This window comes from Neoarius graeffei, chromosome 22 (genome assembly GCF_027579695.1).
Source record: "Neoarius graeffei isolate fNeoGra1 chromosome 22, fNeoGra1.pri, whole genome shotgun sequence".
Lineage (NCBI taxonomy): Eukaryota > Metazoa > Chordata > Actinopteri > Siluriformes > Ariidae > Neoarius > Neoarius graeffei.
This window is the reverse complement of record NC_083590.1, coordinates 52,941,686-52,960,963: the sequence shown is the minus strand read 5'-3', so window position 1 is coordinate 52,960,963 and position 19,278 is coordinate 52,941,686. Positions and strand designations below refer to the sequence as shown.

Here is a 19,278-nt window from a genome sequence, read left to right as displayed (position 1 = left end):
GGGGATACAGTAGCGGGGATGGCTGTGCCAGGCTAGTAATCTCTACTACACAATGAGGCCTGCTGGTGGTCATATTTGTCTGGGTCATACAATTCTATGTTATATAGCTGACCCGACCCCGGCCCTCCCATCACAGTCAGGAATGACAATGTGGCCCCCAGAGAAAAAAGTTTGGTGACCCCTGGTCTAGACGCTATACCAGAGACGGTTGAAGAATCTCCACTTTACCACATCCAATATGGCGGCGAGGATGACGTATGATTCTACGCAGAATGCGGCGTCTATGTTTATATATCTATGGTTTACCCTCCCCCACTGCTTTCTGTCGCTCTGACTACGTCACAGTCACTGTTGTGCTGATTGGTCAGAGCGTTGGCCTGTACGCACAGAGACAGTTTGAAAGACAACGGGTTCAAATACGAATCCCACCGGTGATAGACTTTGAAAATGACCCATGAAAATTGGCAGAATCGTATTTTGTAGTAAATTCGTATTTTCGTAATCAAAACGACAAATCGTAATAAATACGATTCATTCGTAGTAGTTGGCAGCTATGCATTATGTTGCGAAGGAAAGGAAACAGGACCAAACTAATAAATAAATATCGACGGTCAGCGAGCACCTGCGTGATCAGCTATTCGTTTAGTGACAGAATGATGTAACTGCCAGCGCATGGTCAAGGTAAACCTGTAGATGGCAGTAATGCAACACTGGATACCAGCTCCCGTAAAACCCAAAAGAAGGAGGAAAAGGTAAACCTGCACATGCGCACACGGACTTCCTCGGTCTGCTTGGCTGTGCGAAGCAAGCGATTTCATGCACATTATTTGCTAAGGAATCCCATCAAATGAAATGACTTCCCAGCCACAGAACGGCCTTTTCTGTTTTATTCCTGAGATATTGCAGAAGTAAACATACATCACAATGACCAAATTTCAGAGGGAACCAAATTTCACCGATTTTATGAAATCAAAAGGCCGTCTAGCTTTAAGATTACTAGAGACACAGAAAAGCAAATTCAACATAAACTAAGACTGTGGGCCTTTACACAACGGATGCAAGCTGCGATGAGAGAGAAAAAAAAAAAAAAAAAAAAAGTGAAAAACGTGCATGCAAAGTTTCCGCACAGGAAGTTTGCACACGGAGCCCGACACGACTTCAGTACGTCGTGTCCCATCCCAGATGGGATGTTGGACAAGAAAAAAAGCAACACTCAAGGTGCTGTTTAAATAACATGGAGAAATCTGAGAGAAGATTCGCAAGCACACAGAGCAGTGGGAGTGCGAGCAGGGGCTATTGAAGAGAGGACAGGGAAACGTTAATGTGAAATGAATAAATACTGCTCTCTGTGTGAAAGCCCATGCTCTCAACGAAAGATAGGAATAAAACTAGAGAAACACAGCCGCTCAGCTCCCGGATGAGAGCGACGCTGGCGTATAGCCGAGGCTCGCTGCCACATCGGAGGCCGTTTTTACTGTCCGTCTCCTACATCACGTGATCTGTTCCACAGAATGATTGGTTGATGCCTTTATTTTCAGTGTGGGAGTGACCTTGATGCAAAAAACGTCACTTTCACTGCATAATATCCACATTCAGTGAAAGTTATGACAAACATCAGTTTGGAAAAAACAGTGCGTGACTTAACGGCACAAAACACACCGACTCCTGGCGTGTAAAGGCTTCTATAATAATTTTAATAGAATGCTTAACAATGTTGATGTGGTGACTGAGTTGTTAAGGTAATAGTTATGGAAGGAGTCTCCAGTGTATGGGCTTTGTAACACACACACACACACACACACACACACACACACACTGTACTTTAACCAGGGTGTCTACAGGTTTGTCCAAGTTAAATTTAAGACTTTTTCATACCATGTTCCAAAAAAAATTAAGACCAAATCTAAAGTCACACAAAAACGTACTCTTTTGAAAAAAAAAAAAAAAAAAAACTATATAATTTAATGTAACTTATTGTTCTTGTAAACATTCACCAGAAAACACTATTCTAGTAGAAGTACTTCATTTCTTTTCCTCGACAGGCATTCACACACTCAGAACGCAATATAAGGATCGGATAAACTTGTAACTATGCGACGATCAGAATGCAGTCACAACTAGGGATGGCGAAAACTTAAAAAAAAAAAAAAAAAAAATCTTGACCGACCACCGAGCCTCATTAGCCGGTTAAAGTCGGTTAACCTAGGAGTTTAAACAGGGATGCAAACGGTGCGCCTTTTTCACGGCTCGTGCAGATTCAAATTTTTTTTGGGGGGGGGGGGGGGGGGGGGGGGGGCAGGGCTCGAAATTAACTTTTTTTCTGTGTGTCCCCCAGTGGTCCCGAATTCTGTGTTATATTGTCCCGAATGGAAGCAATAGTGTCCCCATTTTTTTCCTCTCTGAAATAACCAGTGGTTAATATTATCATATGAAGTTACTATTATATTTGTAACTATGCGATTTTGAACCCTTTATATCATTTTTACAATAAGTCACAAGACACAAGCGACACATGTCCTATACATCATCTACTTCAAAATTACAGTTATTGCATTTTCAGTTTATTAAACTTTGGCGATCTCACTGTATGAATAGATACCCGTTTATTTAAAGGGGCCAACTAGCTCATTCAGAAAATGTTTCAACTCCCTACATCTGCAGTACACTTTAGTTGAAAATAAGACCCCTTTTACGTTCATTTCATCTACTTATACCTTGAATATCTGTTGGCACTTATAAGGCCAACTTATAATTTTCACCATTACCGTTATCCATTTTATGAACTTTCCGTTATCCATTTTATGAACTTTCCGTTATCCATTTTATGAACTTTCCGTTATCCATTTTATGAACTTTCGCTGCCGAAACGTGGGTGCAAACGTTAGCACCATCAGCATAGTGGCAGGTCCGAGCCTAGCTGTGCTGCTGACTGACTAAACTTTCTGAACTAGAAAGACACCAAGAAAACTCACTTATTCTGTTGAACGGTATCTTCCGTCAATATCATCCACATCATTCCTGTTGTATTTTATAACGTGTCTAACAGTGTTCATTAAGTTCATTCAGTTGCTAGCGTTGCCTGCAGACCAGGCGAGGACACTTTGGATCCTGAGGGTCCCGGAGACGTTATGTCTGGGCTTTCAGTTTCTTCCCCGCGGTCGGTCCGCTTCAACCACTTCAGCATTTTTGTTCTGGTAAGAGTCGGCGCAGCGTGTGCGGTAGCAATTCCATTCCAAGTCCATATAATGCGGACTCCGGCCGAAGATTCTAGAACAGAATGCGCTGCTCTGTAGCCTACGGATGCAGGTGCATCGAAAGTGTAGCTACTATGTACTTTTCGCTGTTAACGTTTTAAAATTAAAATTGACAAATTAGGTGAATGTCTACGTATGTGTTACGGCTTTGTAAATAATATTAATGTAGAACTTTTTGTCTAGATCTATTTTTTCCATTGTCCCGGGATTGTCCCAGATATGATAATTTTGTGTCCCGATGACATTTTTTATGGTCCCCGGGACGTCGGGACACCGTTAGTTTCGAGCGCTGGGGGGGGGGGGGGGGGGGGGGGGGGCGCGGCGTTGGAGTGTCTGAATAATTTCATCAGAGTAAATTCTGTATTAAAATTACTACATAAGCAAATGCCGTTACAGTCCATGAAAAAGCCGTGAAAAAAAGTCGGCATCTGCGCCTTTAGTTTGTGTGGAGAGATGTGATCTGCAATAACATGCATTGTTGGCTACAGACCGAAACATACTTTCAGAATGCACTGGCCAAGGCAGGACTAAACTCCATGTGCCTTCTAATAATAATTAAAAAAAAAAAAAGAATAGTAATTTGTAAGTTAAAAAGCCTGTGTCTACACTTTCTTCTTTCACCGAGTGGCAGCTCTGTTCAACTGGGGCGGGACATGACTGAATGGGTGTTTCTGATTTGTCAGCTGTCTTTAACTGGGGCGGGACACGACTGAATGGGTGTCTGATTTGTCAGCTGTCTTTAACTGGGGCGGGACACGACTGAATGGGTGTTTGATTTGTCAGCTGTCTTTAACTGGGGCAGGAGGGCGGGACATGACTGAATGGGTGTTTCTGATTTGTCAGCTGTCTTTAACTGGGGCGGGACATGACTGAATGGGTGTTTCTGATTTGTCAGCTGTCTTTAACTGGGGCGGGACATGACTGAATGGGTGTTTCTGATTTGTCAGCTGTCTTTAACTGGGGCGGGACATGACTGAATGGGTGTTTCTGATTTGTCAGCTGTCTTTAACTGGGGCGGGACATGACTGAATGGGTGTTTCTGATTTGTCAGCTGTCTTTAACTGGGGCGGGACATGACTGAATGGGTGTTTCTGATTTGTCAGCTGTCGTCCTTACACTGCATGGCATGGCCCAAGCATTTACAACACAGAATTCCAGGTTCTCCGCTCCAAAACGATTTTTTTTTTTTTTCACCGACAACCAAAAAAAAAAAAAAATTAACTGGTTGATGTTGATTCGGTCAACCACCGGTCAACCGGTCATCGGTTAACATCCCTAGTCACAACGTTTGAATCCAATGTGAAAATGTGAATGAAGTCACACACAATCCAATGCAACAGTTTTTTTAAATTATTATTTTCTCTGCTTGGGGAGTCACATTGCAAGCAGAATTGTTCAATTCCATCTTTGGTCAAACAACAATGCAGAAAACAAACAGTTAAACAATGTGAATGCACGCACACCTGAAACTTCAGCTCACTCACTTGAAAGGTACGCTCACTTGCACTTCTTAAAACACTTGGAACGATAGCCACACACAAACAATACTATTCTCTCACATGCACGCAATAGAATATATTCTCTCTCTCTCTCTCACACACACAATATTCTCTTCCATCTCGCAGATCTATCCTCTTCTCCACGACCGTTAGTGGTGGCAGCGCTGAAGTCGGATATTTGAGGCTGATGCTCGCAGCCTTTAGCAAAAGCAACGTGCTTGGCGCTCTTCATATGAGAGTCCACCGCTCTTATCCCCACTGTGCCCAACTTAAAAGTCTTCCAGTATGCCTCGCTGGCATCTTTGGGTACAGCTTTCAGCCACCACGAGTATTTTGCATCTTGCAGCCAGTTATCATTAAATTTACATTTACCCATTGTGGCTCGGACGACCCTCCATCAACAGATCAGGCACTGAGTGGTTGTCAAGCACGCGTGTGTCTAGCAACCGGTGGATTCAGAGCCTGCGCGGTATAACTGTGAGCATCAAAAACGATTAAACTGTTTCCCCATCCAAAGCGTACCACATTTTAACGATATGACTGAGTAAAATCTCCATAAATTTAAGATTGAAAATTTAAGACCACGGGGTTTGAAATTTAAGACAATTTAATGGCCTTATTTTAGGAAAATTAAATTTAAGACTTTTTAAGGACCTGCGACCACCCTGTTTAACCAGTGAGAACAGGAACTAACTTGTCTCTCAGATGTTCCACAACATTAAATCGAGCTATAAACCATTGAAAAGTACAACACATCATTCATTAATAAATGAAGCACTGTGATACAAGTGGAATACCCACGTGCGCACGCGCGCGCACACAAAAAAAAAGTCCTGTCCTGCTCCGTGTTGGTCCTTATTTAACCCTTTGGTGACTGACCCCTTGAAAATGGCTCCTCCAGGAACGATGACGTTTCAGTTGTCAAGACAACGGAAAAACTAAAATACAAAAACAGAAAGATACGTCACAATGCTCTTGTGCACAAAACAAAATGCTCTTGTATTTGTATTTTAGTTTTTCCGTTGTCTTGACAACTGAAATGTCATGGTTCCTGGAGGAACCATTTTCAAGGGGTCAGTCACCAAAGGGTTTAAGAGTCTATAGTGATGAGTTCTGGCGTTTCTCGGTATGAGGAGTGATCTGAAGGTGAACATGGTGAACACTTACCCCATGCCCTGAGCTGAAAACCTTCCGCCTCTCCTACCAGCACCACCTAAAGGATTCAGACATCGGTAAGACAGCACAGGTTTGGAATCCAGTACAGAACAGTTTATCTTGACTAATTTGCAAAAACCATTTGCATGAACATTACACACTTGAACACACTGCATGAAACAGGCAGGACAACTTTATGGGTGGAGGGGGGGAACCACCCTTGACATCTTCACTAGGGTGCATCAGTTGCCCTCACCTTCATAAAATCTGATGCATTTTTGTTCGGGTGTTCCTTTTCACCAATAAAGACATCCTGTAAAATGTTTTGACCATATTCAAAAGTCTAACGGTGGCACCGTGAGGTTCATTTTTTGCCAAAAAACGCTTAATGTTTTCGCGTAAGGTTTGAATCACAATGTTGGACTCCATTTATTGATTTCCTGTGAGCCAGAGATCATGTTAAGAACCTTTGCAAGGGATTGAGGCCCACTTTACACGGGGACGGTATAAAACAAACGCAAAAGTCCGTTTTCGTTCTCACTTTTTTCCGCGTCTACACGATCGTTTTCAAGGAGGAAATCTGCGTCTATACGGTGACGCATAAATGTCTCCGCTATGTCTGCACGCATGCGCAACGTCTTCTGTCTTGTCTGATCTGCACCGCTGTTCTGTCAAGTTATCCTACCAAGCCTACTACGCATGCGCGAAACCCAGGAGGGGAGGAAAATTCAACAGTTTTGTCCCACCGATCAACTGGGCTGATAGAAAATCGGTGAGAATTTCACGCATTTGCCGATTTTTATGTTTTGTGCGTGTTGGTCGAGTCTTTGGCCGAGTCAAATAATTTGTAATGACTTGTTTTGAATAATAAAACGGTCTGTATGAGAACTTGCTAGGATAACTTTACAGAACACCGGTCCGGCTGAGGTACTGTAGTGCTCGAGGGAGGAGCAGGAGCAAACCGAAACTCTTTTAATCTGCCTTTATTAAGTAACACTCACTCTTGTTTCGGTGAAGAAGAGAAAAGGCAGTGTCCATCTCAGCAAAATAAACCCGTTCGGCTGCTAGTTTTGTTTTCAGTCTCGGGTTTATGGTTTCACGAGCGGCTTGAATAGGCGGCGCGCGCGTGCGTGTGTGTGTAACTTGGCGACACCAAACTGAGGAGCTCCAGCCGGGTGGGTGAGCAGGAAAACACATCTACTGCATTAAAACACAGAGCAGCTTGAAGGTCCGTTGGATCGATGTAATCAGACATGCTCTTACTTTTTTACTGACTTTCTTACTTCCCGGGCTGGCATGTACAGTGTATGACATATGTATGACGTAAACGCGTACCCGACGTGAGCAGATCCGAGCAGAGTTTGGCGTATTGGGTAGTTTAGACGGATATGCAACGGGGGCCGTTTTTAACTTATCCACTCTGGAAGGCGTTTTCAATTTTATCCGTTTTTCAGCCTCGGAAACGCCGTCCCCGTGTAAACGAAAGGCACTTCTGATAAAATATTTAGTCGCTTTTACCCGACAGCGTCCTCGTGTAAACGGGCCCTGAGAAGCATTAATGTGATTCATAATACATTTGTATTGTTTAAAAGTAGCTGAACAATGATTCAATGAACAGCTAAAACTCAAACTGTGCTTGATAATATTTAGAATATGTACTAAAAGCGTGTATCTAAGATATTTGGTATACTCTATAAGGTGCCATAATGTTTCATGAAAAATGATCGAAATTTTGTCATAAAATAGCAGCTTTTTCCATAACTTTGAGCTCCTGGTGCCACCGTTAAACTTTTGAATTTTGTCAAAAATATATTTCACCCAGTGTGTTTTCTTACCAAAAGGAACATAAAAACAAAAATGCATCACGATCGGAGGAACTTTTCATTTTTAGGGGGCAACTGATGCACCCTAATCTTCACCAAATATTCATAATTAACATGATCTTCAACAGTGCAAAAGCTTTATTTTAGTATTCTGAATTATCACTATGTTGCTCAGATTTTACTTTGAGAGTTTCCTACATTATCATGGGATTAATCATTACAAAATCCGCACAAAGGTCTCTCTGCTTATATTTAACAATGAAAAGATTAAATCCTCCGTCATTCTTTCAGCAGCATAACATTTCCAGACTTGAGTTATATACGCCATGTAATATTGCCCTTAACGAAGAGGCAGGAGGCAAAGTTGGAGGTGGCGGAGTTGAGGTTCGCGATGGGAGTGACGCGGTTGGACAGGATAAGGAACGAGCACATGTGGAGAGCTTGGGAATTAAGCGAAGAGAGGTGAGGCTGAGATGGTATGGGCACATCCTGAGAAGAGATGCAGAGCATGTTGGAAGGAGAATGTTGAGGATGGAGCTGCCAGGCAAACGAAAACGAGGAAGGCCAAAGAGGAGATACGTGCATGGTTTTCCCCAAAGCGTTTTAGCGTGTCGGGCCCGATACGCTCGCTCTGCCTGCCGATACGCTTAGTCGCTTTAGTTAAAATCCGATACGCTTAGATTTATACCGATACGTTAAATTTCCTACCCACAAGTAACTCGATACACAGAGCAAATAACAGATCCGTTTACATACTGATTGACATTTGTGTCGATTCTGTCAAAGTAATATGACCGCGTGGTATGATGTAAACAAACTAATCTGTTGGCTGTGTCAAGATCACGTGTTCAAACCGTCCAATAAAAATATCGAAAGAAAACGTCAGACATTCTGGAAGTTTCTGATTCATTATAAGCGATCTCATTGGCTGCCGATGTCGTCCCGCACCAGACGGTCAAAGCCGACTGATTTTAATCAGGGCTTTGAACCGGTTCAAGGAACGAAAACCGGGAACTTTTTCTATTTCACATGGAACAGAAACGAAACCAGAATGCCCCCACACCCCCCTAGTTTCATTTCATTTCGCGCCGCTGGCGTTCAATTGTCTGTGTATTATCATGCCAGAATTTAGGGCTTTAATTTTTTTCTGGGGGGAAAACACTGACATGGATGTGGTGAGAGAGGACACGAAAGTGCCAGAGAAGGATGCGGAAGACGGGGAGCAATGGAGACGAAAGATCCACTGTGGCGACCCCTAATCGGGAGCAGCCAGAAGAAGAAGAAGAAGAAGAATATTGCTAAAGTAGATCTGCAGTAAATTATGATCCATTTGCCCAGGATCTGCAATCAGTGCATAAATCAGAGGAAGGCATCTTTATGCATCTCTCACACCTCATTAATAAAATATTTGATCTTTATTCCAAGTGCTTGTTGCAGTTGCCCTTGCGGTCAGTCTCGTGACCACGACGTGTACAGAGGCTGTACCTACGCTAGCTCGCTCGCTACCGGAAGCTCAGACGCAGTCCATTAAAGCGAGACCAGGATCACAGTACTCCTCTTAAGGATAACAAAACGCCTCCATCCTGTTTAAAAGCAGGGCTTTGAACCGGTTCAAGGAACGAAAACCGGGAACCTTTTCTATTTCACATGGAACAGAAACGAAACCAGAAACTTTATTATTTTTTATGTTCCGGAACAGAAACGCTTATTAAAAATAATGGTAACCGGTTAATACCGGTTTTTATTTCGTTCCTCAAAGTTTCCGTAGCCTACAAATAAAAAAGCCATTCTTCTCCTGCGCAAGTTTCTCTGACCCGCTGGGGTTCACTTCCTGTGTGACGGTTGCTGACTGAATGGAGAGAGCGGGAAGGTGGACTACTATCACGTCTCCATTACTGAGTGTCTGAGCAAAGAAGAGCCTGAACGATGCAACCTCCCTATTGGCTGTTTGTAAAAATGTATCAGTTGTTGCCCCTCCCACGGGAATCATCGCGGGCTCGAGAGACGAGACCTGACGAGTTAGTTCGTTGGTAGCAGAACAAAATGTCTGGACACAAATCGGGTTTTCAGAAAAGGAAAGAAAATAAACGGAGGGTCGAAAATACAAAAAAGGAGGCAGAAAATGCTAAACGAGTTTTAAGGTAGGACAAATGGTTAGTTTTCTGAGGCAGCCCGCCGTGGCTGCCTGCAGGCTTATTTATTATAGCCCATTTAGTTAAAATAGTTGATATAAAATGTTTATAGTTATAGTTATGTGATGGTTGTCCTGATTTAGACTGGTGTTTTTTTTTGGGGTGGGGGTTGCGCGATGTTGCACCCGGGTCCAGATTAGGGCAGAACCGGCCCTGGCTACATTTCAGGTGTAGTTTGTTTTATGTATGTATGTACTTGCATAGATGTGTACTTGGTCTTCCAATATGGCGCCTAACAAAATCTCGCGGCGCGGGTGACGTCATGCGGTAGCCCTCTATAGGGCCTGACTAGCCTTTGGTAACACACTAAACGAATTCTCTTTCATTTTTGGCACTTTTTCTGTTTGTGTAGATGGGAAGACGTACTGAGAATCCAAATCGCCAACATTTGAAATAATAATTGTTTTGAATTATTTCTTGTCTTATTTAATGAAGGTTGTAATAGAATTAGCCTACATTTGGCTTAAGCTGGATGAGACAGAGACATAATTTTATAGCCATTTGTTAAACAGCTGACAGGGAACGTAATTAACCGTTCCGGGAACGAAATTTTTTTGTTCTAACCGGTTCGGGAACGTCTATTTAATGGTGGAACCCAAAACCGGAAACGTTAAAATTCCGTTTCTGTTCGGAACGAACCAATAGGAAAAAAATTCTGGTTCAAAGCCCTGATTAAAACCAACCCAGTCCTGCTGGCATGTCCACACGGCATTTTAATCTGAGCATTTTTTTTGCAATTGCTCCTAGTGAGGAGAGCGCGCATTTTGCCACATGCAGCCACCTCGAGAAAAAGTGCTGCGTCCAGCATCTTATTACAGCGCTTCACCGTTTTTGTGCAGCCGCTCTGAGCGCTTCAAATTGAAAACTCTCAGGACTTTTCAGATAAACACTGGCATCATTACTGCTGCCCCTTTCAGGCAGTTTGAGTGTTGACATCTTTCAAAATATTTTTATAGAAGTAAAACCTACAAGCATTATGGGAGCACCTTTTATGTCTGCCAAAAAATTAATTAATTTGAAAAAAATTTTTCAAAATAAAAGATATAACGGACCTGCCCCAATACAACTCCCCCCACAGAAATGACATCAAGAGAGTGAGGGTCTTTTGAGGAAAGGTGGTTAACTAGTCAACGGATTTTAGTTTTGGATTTGGTTTGCGTGATGGGTGAAGTGACGGCAAGTCTCAAGAGAATGTGGAGATGTTGACTTTCTTCCATTTCAGTACAGAACTGTGATTGTAACCTAATTTAGTTGTAACAGTTTAGACAGCAGAACGCACAAAGCACCGAATACACGTTTCTGTCCTCACTGTGTAAATCAAACCACCATCTAAATTTCCTTGATTACGCCTCGGTCACAACCAGCCGTACGTGCTCCTACGGCCGGTCTACGTGCAAAAAACGTAAGAAACGCACGGAGGGCGCGCGAGTGACGTGCTGATTTTCGAGCCGCAGACTGGCCGCAGAGGTTCTTTGTCGTGTCAAACAAACTCTACAGGCGCTTATGTTTTTTTCAGGTTGAAAAACAAACAAACAAACAAAAAAAAAAAACAGCAAGTTGGGAAACGCCAAAAATCACACGGCCAAAAAAAAAAAAAAAAAAATCGTGCGTCCGGTTGTGACCTAGGCTTTAAGGGAAAACTGAGGTTTTATTTTATTGCTACTACTTAGCCTTGTTTTTAAATTGACAGGAAAAATGAATATTGGATTTTTTTTTTATTTCTCTTTTGAATCAGCAGAAAAGTTAAAGGAAAAGGCAACTTTTGTACAAAACCAGGTGTGTAATAGGAGAAAAACATATACGTAATCAATTCTGTTAATTATTTCCATTATATATCGAACATGAAAAAATATTTTTAACTTTGAAATCATGAATTGACACAGAGGAGTCGAAGTTGGAGGAGTCAGCCATTTTGAGATTGTGGGCAACTATAAACCAATCAGAATCTTTCGTTAATGCGCCTCCCTCTGATCTGTGACGTCACTGGGCCCATGAAAACAGTGTTTACAGACAGATCACTGTGATTCGGAGTCCCGGCGGGTGGTTTGTATTCGATTTGTTTATATCCCGACCTTGTCAGCTGTCAGATTTATGTTCATGGACCCGGTAAGCTGGTAAATAATATTTATTTATTTTTTTTCTTTACCAAATTCTAACAGAAAACGAGAGCGCCCGAAAGGGAAAACCGAGCCGAGCCGCTTCACGCATGCGCAGTAGGCTTGGTAGGACAAATCCAAATAGGAGTCATTCAGGATTCAGCCATGTTTTTGCTCCGTGTTTTTACTCAACCAAAGTTCTACAGTATTATGAGCTTTAAGTTGCATAAATAAAACCATTTGGTGAAACTTTGAAGAAGCGATTGTACTGGTTTTTTACCTTATTACCATGAAGCACTGAAGAGTTCTTTTCAGTGGTGGGCCGCATGACGTCACGCAGTAGATCAATAAGGCGGAACGCGTCTTCGCTGAGCTCAGCGCAAGCCCGTATTATTAAAAGTTAAAAGATACTGTTATGCGGTCTGTTCTTTCTCTATAAATTCCATGATCGATTACTTTATATACCGTATTTTCTGGACTATAAGCCGCTACTTTTTTCCTAGGTTTTGAACCATGCGGCTTATACAAAGGTGCGGCTATTCTGTGGATTTTTCTTCCACCGCTAGGGGCGCTCTAACCGGAAGTAGAATCAAAAATAAGATAGACAAAAAATCAATGCAAAGAAGAATTAGCAGATCTTTAGCAGATAGAACACGCACGACAAATTACTAACTGGTAATTATTTTCAAATCCAGCGAAGATGATTAAAGTGACTTGTGGTTTCAAACACAGGAGAAATGAAGGTAAATAAATCCCGGTTATTTTCTCTTGGTTCTGCTCCGTTTTAATCAGCAAAGTTGCTGCCGTGTTAAAAGGCACTGTTCGGAAAGAATCTGTTCAGGTACATACATGTACATTTACAGTACAAAATCGTTCTGTACATGCAGTAAATATCTCATTTTTCAACATGGATATCTGCGGCTTATAGCCCGGTGCGGCTTGTATATCTTTTTTTTTAATTTTTTTTTAAAAATAGAGCGGATGCGGCTTATATACAGGTGCGCTCTATAGTCCAGAAAATACGGTATTTATCTATCTATTTGTGGTGATTTTGTACAAAAGTTGCCTTTCCCTTTAATTTAAAAAGGTTGAATTTTTGAATGAAGTATTCATTTTATTGTGTTTTGTTAACACGTGCATAAAACTCCCTCAAACTAAATCATTTAGCCATCAGCTTCTAAAGAGTTTTAATAATTGGGTGATATATATATAGTCCAAATAATCGACTGTTCGTTTCAGTCAATTACTATCAAGAGTCTGTCGTCGCAGCTCTAAAGTCCTCCACTGATCTGCTCCCGACAGTCTGTGAGGACTGAGATGGAACACTGGTAAACGTATGTAACCAAGGTTCTATGAAGGAGCAGAAAAACACCAGCATGTCCGGACACTTGGAAAGGCGAGAACAGATAGTGAGAATGTCACGGCACAGGCACTCACTCGTATACCCACAGACTGAAGTTTATACCTGTTCTCACGCAACGAGAGCGCACGTGATGATTACTTCTAGTCTACGGAGTCCTTCACGGAACCACAGTTACATAAGCAGGGTTTTGCTTTATTTTTTTTTAAACTTTTTACACAGCAAGCTCAAACACCAAACGTACCGCCATAGATGAACAATTCCTTATATAGATCAGTGTTAATGCAGGAAATTCAAACCCTAATTCAAACCCACCTCTCCCTCTCCCTCGTCCTCGGCGGCCACGCTCCGTCCCTCTGCCCGCCACTCCACCCGATTTTGCACCATCCAGGCCATTCTCCTGCCCACGAACTACACACAAGCACAGACAGAGAAAGAGTGATGAGTGGAGGATGACAGCATTAACCTCCTAAGACCCAAGCTGTTTTTTTAACATGCATTTTTTATTTCTTTTTGCTATTTGGGCTTATTAGAACCTGATTAGAATAAAAACTAAGCATCATCTTTGATAAGATGTACTTTTTGAGAAAAAGTAGGTCCACATATGTGGATTCTTGTTCTGAATTTCTAAAAAGTGCTGTCCACGTATGTGACCGCTAGGCCCTAGGAGGTTAATGAATGTGCATCCTTCAGCCACGTGATTTAGCCGCTCAGAAATATAGAGCATAAAAATGCAGCAAATAATGGGATTTATTCCAAATTAAATAAATAATCCCACTAAGTGCAGTAAAATGGATCAGGGATTTACTCAGTGAAAAAGAGTGAATGCGACTCCCCATATCTTACACCAATTTAGTGTTTTGTTTTTTTAAATCTTGAAGTTCATTTCTAAACATTTATATATTAAAAAAAAAACTCTTACATGACTTCTCAATATCCCTCAGAATTAAACCGCTCGCATCACTCTCACTTGGAGTAAACCTGTAAACCTCTCAGCACTACCCGGCCACTAAATCTGGACGTTTTCTTTCGCTACGTTCACACTGCAAGGCTTAATGCTCAATTCCGATTTTTTTGTGAAATCCGATTTTTTTGTGAAATCGTTCACATTAACAAATATATGCGACTTGTATGTGATCCTCAGTATGAACGAAAAGTGACCTAAAAGTGTTCCGCATGCGCATTGCAGGATACGACGACGTCACACGCAGTGAGCATGGCCAGTGTTTACGGAAGTAAAACCTCCCGGTTGCGGTATGACCCATCCAATCTAGCTTGAATAGCTGTATCCCCCCAAATGGAAACCAGCTCCCTAACCTCTGCGTCCTTCCATTGAGAAGATTCAGAACCTTCACAGCCCGAAGCGTCCCTCGCATTGATGTCATGCGCAGGGGCGCAGATACGTTTTTTGAACTGGGGGGGAACAAAAAACTGGGGGGGACAAAGCTGCCAGCAAACCAACCCCAACCCCGATATGCCTGTCAAACTTGTTGTTAGTAACCATAGCAACCAAGCTCGAGCTCGCAACCTGTGCAGTCTGCGCAGCTCAACCAACCGAATCAGTCTTTGTTTTGTTTTATGCAAGTTGTTGCAACTATGTATGTACTGCTGTGCACCTCAATAAACCGAATGGTAATTAGTCTTTTGATTTTTCCGTGAGGTTTGCCTTATGCAAAGAAAGACAGCATAGACGTTTTTTCCTCCCTATAAGTGGGGGGGACCGAACGAGGTGAATTTAAATATGACTCATCCCACCCTCTATCTGCGCCCGTGATTATGCGCCATGTTGTTGTAACTTTTTTGAGAGACCCGCCGCCTACTTCAGCGCAGAATAGTGACGTTTGTGGCTTGTTGATGACGTGTAAGTCGGATGAATGCGACCTGGCGGTTCAGACTGAAGTCGCATATGAAAAGAGCGGATAGGGATCGGAATTAGGACCACATATCCAAACGGCCTGGGTCGGATTTGAAAAAAATCGGATCTGTGTCGTTCATATTGTCAATAAAAGATCGGATGCAGGTCACATATGGGCGAAAAGATCGGATTTGAGTCACTTCAGCCTGCAGTGTGAACGTAGCCTTAAATTTATTGCTTCCAAGACAGACCAGCACATACATATTCAGACAGCATGGAAATGAGAAGTCTGGGCACTCAATACGCCGTCAGCGGCCTGCATTAGGGCGCATCAGCTGCCCTCACTTTCATAAAATCTGATGTATTTTTGTTCGGTTGTTCCTTTTCACCACTAAGGACATCCTGTAAAATTTTTTGACCATATTCAAAAGTCTAACGGTGGCACCATGAGGTTCATTTTTTGCCAAAAAACGCTCATTTTATGTTTTCACGTGAGGTTTGAATCACAATGTTGGACTCCATTTCCTGTGAGCCAGAGATCATGTTAAGAACCTTTGCAAGGGATTGAGAAGCATTAATGCGATTCATAATACATTTGTATTGTTTAAAAGTACCGTATTTATCCTTATAGAAGCGCCCTGCCTATTTGACGCGCCTCCACGATTTTCAGAGCTAGAATAGTATTTACCAACCATTTTCGTCATTTAACAAACTTTAAATCCAACAAACCACAACAGAGACGTTCAATTTCACCGCTGATTTTTTTTTTTTACCGGAAATCGCGTTAGTAAACATGGACGGTATAAAATACGGACATTCACTCTGCTGCGGATATCAATACGGGTGCGAACGTGTTGAAAATTATTTTGTAACAAATAGAGAATACGATTGTTTTTGATAGGAGTTGTTAAGGAACATAAAATCTTACCGTATGACAACATCTCAATATTGCGAGTGACAATGTAAAACGATAATTATATAAGAATCTATAGCTTTACTACAACGATGTGTCGTTATAGTACTATATCGTTTTAACACAACGTATTTTGTTTTCCATTTTCAGAGACATAAAACCACGTGTGATCTAGTTAATTTCAGGATGGAGAGTATCCAGTGAGTCCAGTTACAGGAATGATTGCACGTGATTGCACTTGTAGAGTCATTTTACTACCCTCGACATTTTCTGCGCGTTTTCTTAATTTAAAAGCAGTGGAATAGATGCTTGTACCTTTCTGTTATTGTCTTCTTGCTAGAATATCAACCAAATTATCCCACAAAAGTTGTTTTGTTGAGTGTTTGATGTGTTAGACTGTTTAAACGGTTTTTCCATTGGGGTATTATTTTTTTTCTTTACCAAATTCTAACAGAAAACGAGAGCGCCCGAAAGGGAAAGCCGAGCCGAGCCGCCTCACAGCTGTAATGCAAATTGCTTTCCTCCTCAGTATACAAGCGCGCTTCCATGTCAGGGAAAAAGAAACTACCACTGCTGCCTATGTAGTGCCCTATTTATACAAATAGGAGTCATTCAGGATTCAGCCATGTTTTTGCTCCATGTCATCGCTGAATCCTGAATGACTCCTATTTGTATAAATAGGGCACTACATAGGCAGCAGTGGTAGTTTCTTTTTCCCTGACATGCAAGCGCGCTTGTATACTGAGGAGGAAAGCAATTTGCATTACAGCTGTGAGGCGGCTCGGCTCGGCTTTCCCTTTCGGGCGCTCTCGTTTTCTGTTAGAATTTGAATTGTGACGTCACTACAAATAGTTTACTTACCAATGTTATCCTTATAAGCGAGCTGGACATTGTTTAATTGACTTTTTGGACATATAACTGTATTTTCATGTGTTTCAAAATAAATGTTTTAAATTCCGATGATTTTGTCATGTTCGATTTTTGTCATTTAAGGGTCGAAATTGACGCTCCCCCCAGGCCCGGCGCCATGGGGGGGGCGAAAGGGGGCATCGCCCCCTCATGGCTACAGCCCCGCCCCCTCAACGGAGGCTCAGATCACTTAATTTTCTTCTTATGAAAATATAATGTATTATAGACGTATTAATAATTTACATTTTCAAATACGAAATATTAAGTGGTTGCGCATTGCACAAAAATACATTTCACATAAATCACTACTAAAACTGGCACGGTAGAACAAATCTGATTGGTTATGATTCTTACGTTGCAATCGTAGAATTCAACTGTATTAAGGTAGGATTATTTCAAAAAGTCTGAATTTAATATTAACCCTGTTTTAGACATGTGTATCAATCCTAACTACTGGGGACTAGTTATTGTGGGTGTATGTGTGAAATGCTGACACAGCCGCGCGCACACAGACCTGTGATAAGGACAAGGGGCGGGGTCGTGCGGGCGGGCGGGGGGTTTACATGTACACTTACAAGTGCACTGTCTCTGCAATATCCTGTAATATGCAGTCAGTTTACGGGAGTAGTCTTTCCCCTTCCGAATTAAACGAATTCAATCACAATATTGTGAATCCATTTTCTTTCTTTGTAGGCTAAGTTTATCTCCGTTTATGTTGGTGTATGTGTTCATATATGGTCCGCTTTGTTCGCAAATAGCGTAAGAATATGTGTCGTTGACGTCACCCCCCATGCAGCGGGGGTGAAATTCATCACTTCAGAGTGTTTAGTCCCCTACACGCCTAAACTGGGATCGTGGATTAAGTGGTTAGCGTTGACTCGGTGCGAGTCAGGAAGGCTATTACTGGTGCAGCCGCGTCTGTTGATTTTTTAAAATATTATTTTGGCCACCGAGCCAAGTACCTTAGACTCGCACTGACGTTTTGTTTTCATGCCGCGGAGCTATTTGTATGCATTTTAAATGTAAAGGACTTGCCTGTAGGTTTGTGTGTGTTGTTTTATGTTTGCCATCTTTCCGGTTGTAACGCGTGTCCGTGAGAAAATTGGAGAAGAGGGTTAACAGGTGGGCACAGGGGTTGATAAAGCGCAACTGCCCTGGTAATATGCCACATGATTTTCCCGGACTAAAGCAACCTTCGGGGCCGTGGTTTTGTGGTTGGCGCAGTTAACTGTTTGAAACACGTTGTCAGACCGCCATCACTACTACACACTATATGAAAAAATATTTGCCCCCTTGCGATTTCTAATTGCCCCCTTAGTAAACTGTTCCTGGCGCTGGGCCTGGCTCCCCCTTCATGTTTTGCATCGCGCCCGGGCGCGTTTATTAGGATAAATACGGTAGTTGAACAATGATTCAATGAACAGCTAAAACTCAAACTGTGCTTGATAATATATTTAGAATATGGACTAAAAATGTGTATCTAAGATATTTGGTATACTCTATAAGGTGCCATAATGTTTCATGAAAAAAGTGATCGAAATTGTCATCAAAGTCATAAAATACCAGCTTTTCCCATAACTTTGAGCTCCTGGTGCCACCGTTAAACTTTTGAATTTTGTCAAAATATTTCACCCAGTGTGTTTTCTTACCAAAAGGAACAAAAAAACAAAAATGCATCACGATCGGAGGAACTTTTCATTTTTAGGGGGCAACTGATGCACCCTAGCCTGCATGGAGCATCACTCACAACTGGCTTTCATTCCGAACACATAACATTAGGCAGAAATTATCAACTAACATTTTAAAATGCTTTTCTTAATGCATGTTTTATGAAACTTGCCAGTTGAATTTTAGATGTTAAGAATCAGCGCACACACTGCTACAACCCTGATTAATAAAAAAAAGGTTGGGACTCTAAAATTTAAGGAAAAAACACCCACCCACACCACAATGCATTTCAGACATTTAATGTTCAAAATAGACTTTTTTTTTTTAAAATAAAACACACTTATTCTGAATTTGATGCCTGCAACATATTCCAAAAAAGATGGGAGAGAGTCAACAAAAGACTGGGAAAGTTGTGGAACGTTCAAAGACGTTTCAAGAAGCTTCCGTCTTAGATGCAAGTGTCTTTAGACTCCTTGTTTTCTCTCACCTTCTCACTGGCAGACTCAAACGGATGAAGCGGATATTGAAACATGAATAATCTTGGAAAAAAAGTT

At 41.8% G+C, this 19,278-nt stretch overlaps 1 protein-coding gene across 1 annotated transcript in view; it reads right to left on the bottom strand.

Annotated features, from left to right (window-relative positions):
* The window catches only part of ubap2l (ubiquitin associated protein 2-like), a 161,324-nt gene that overhangs the window by 100,337 nt on the left and 41,709 nt on the right, over positions 1-19,278 (bottom strand). Inside the window, 2 exon segments of the mRNA XM_060904950.1 lie at positions 5,921-5,966; positions 13,695-13,790. Of these exon segments, the coding sequence (XP_060760933.1) occupies positions 5,921-5,966; positions 13,695-13,790 (142 nt within the window).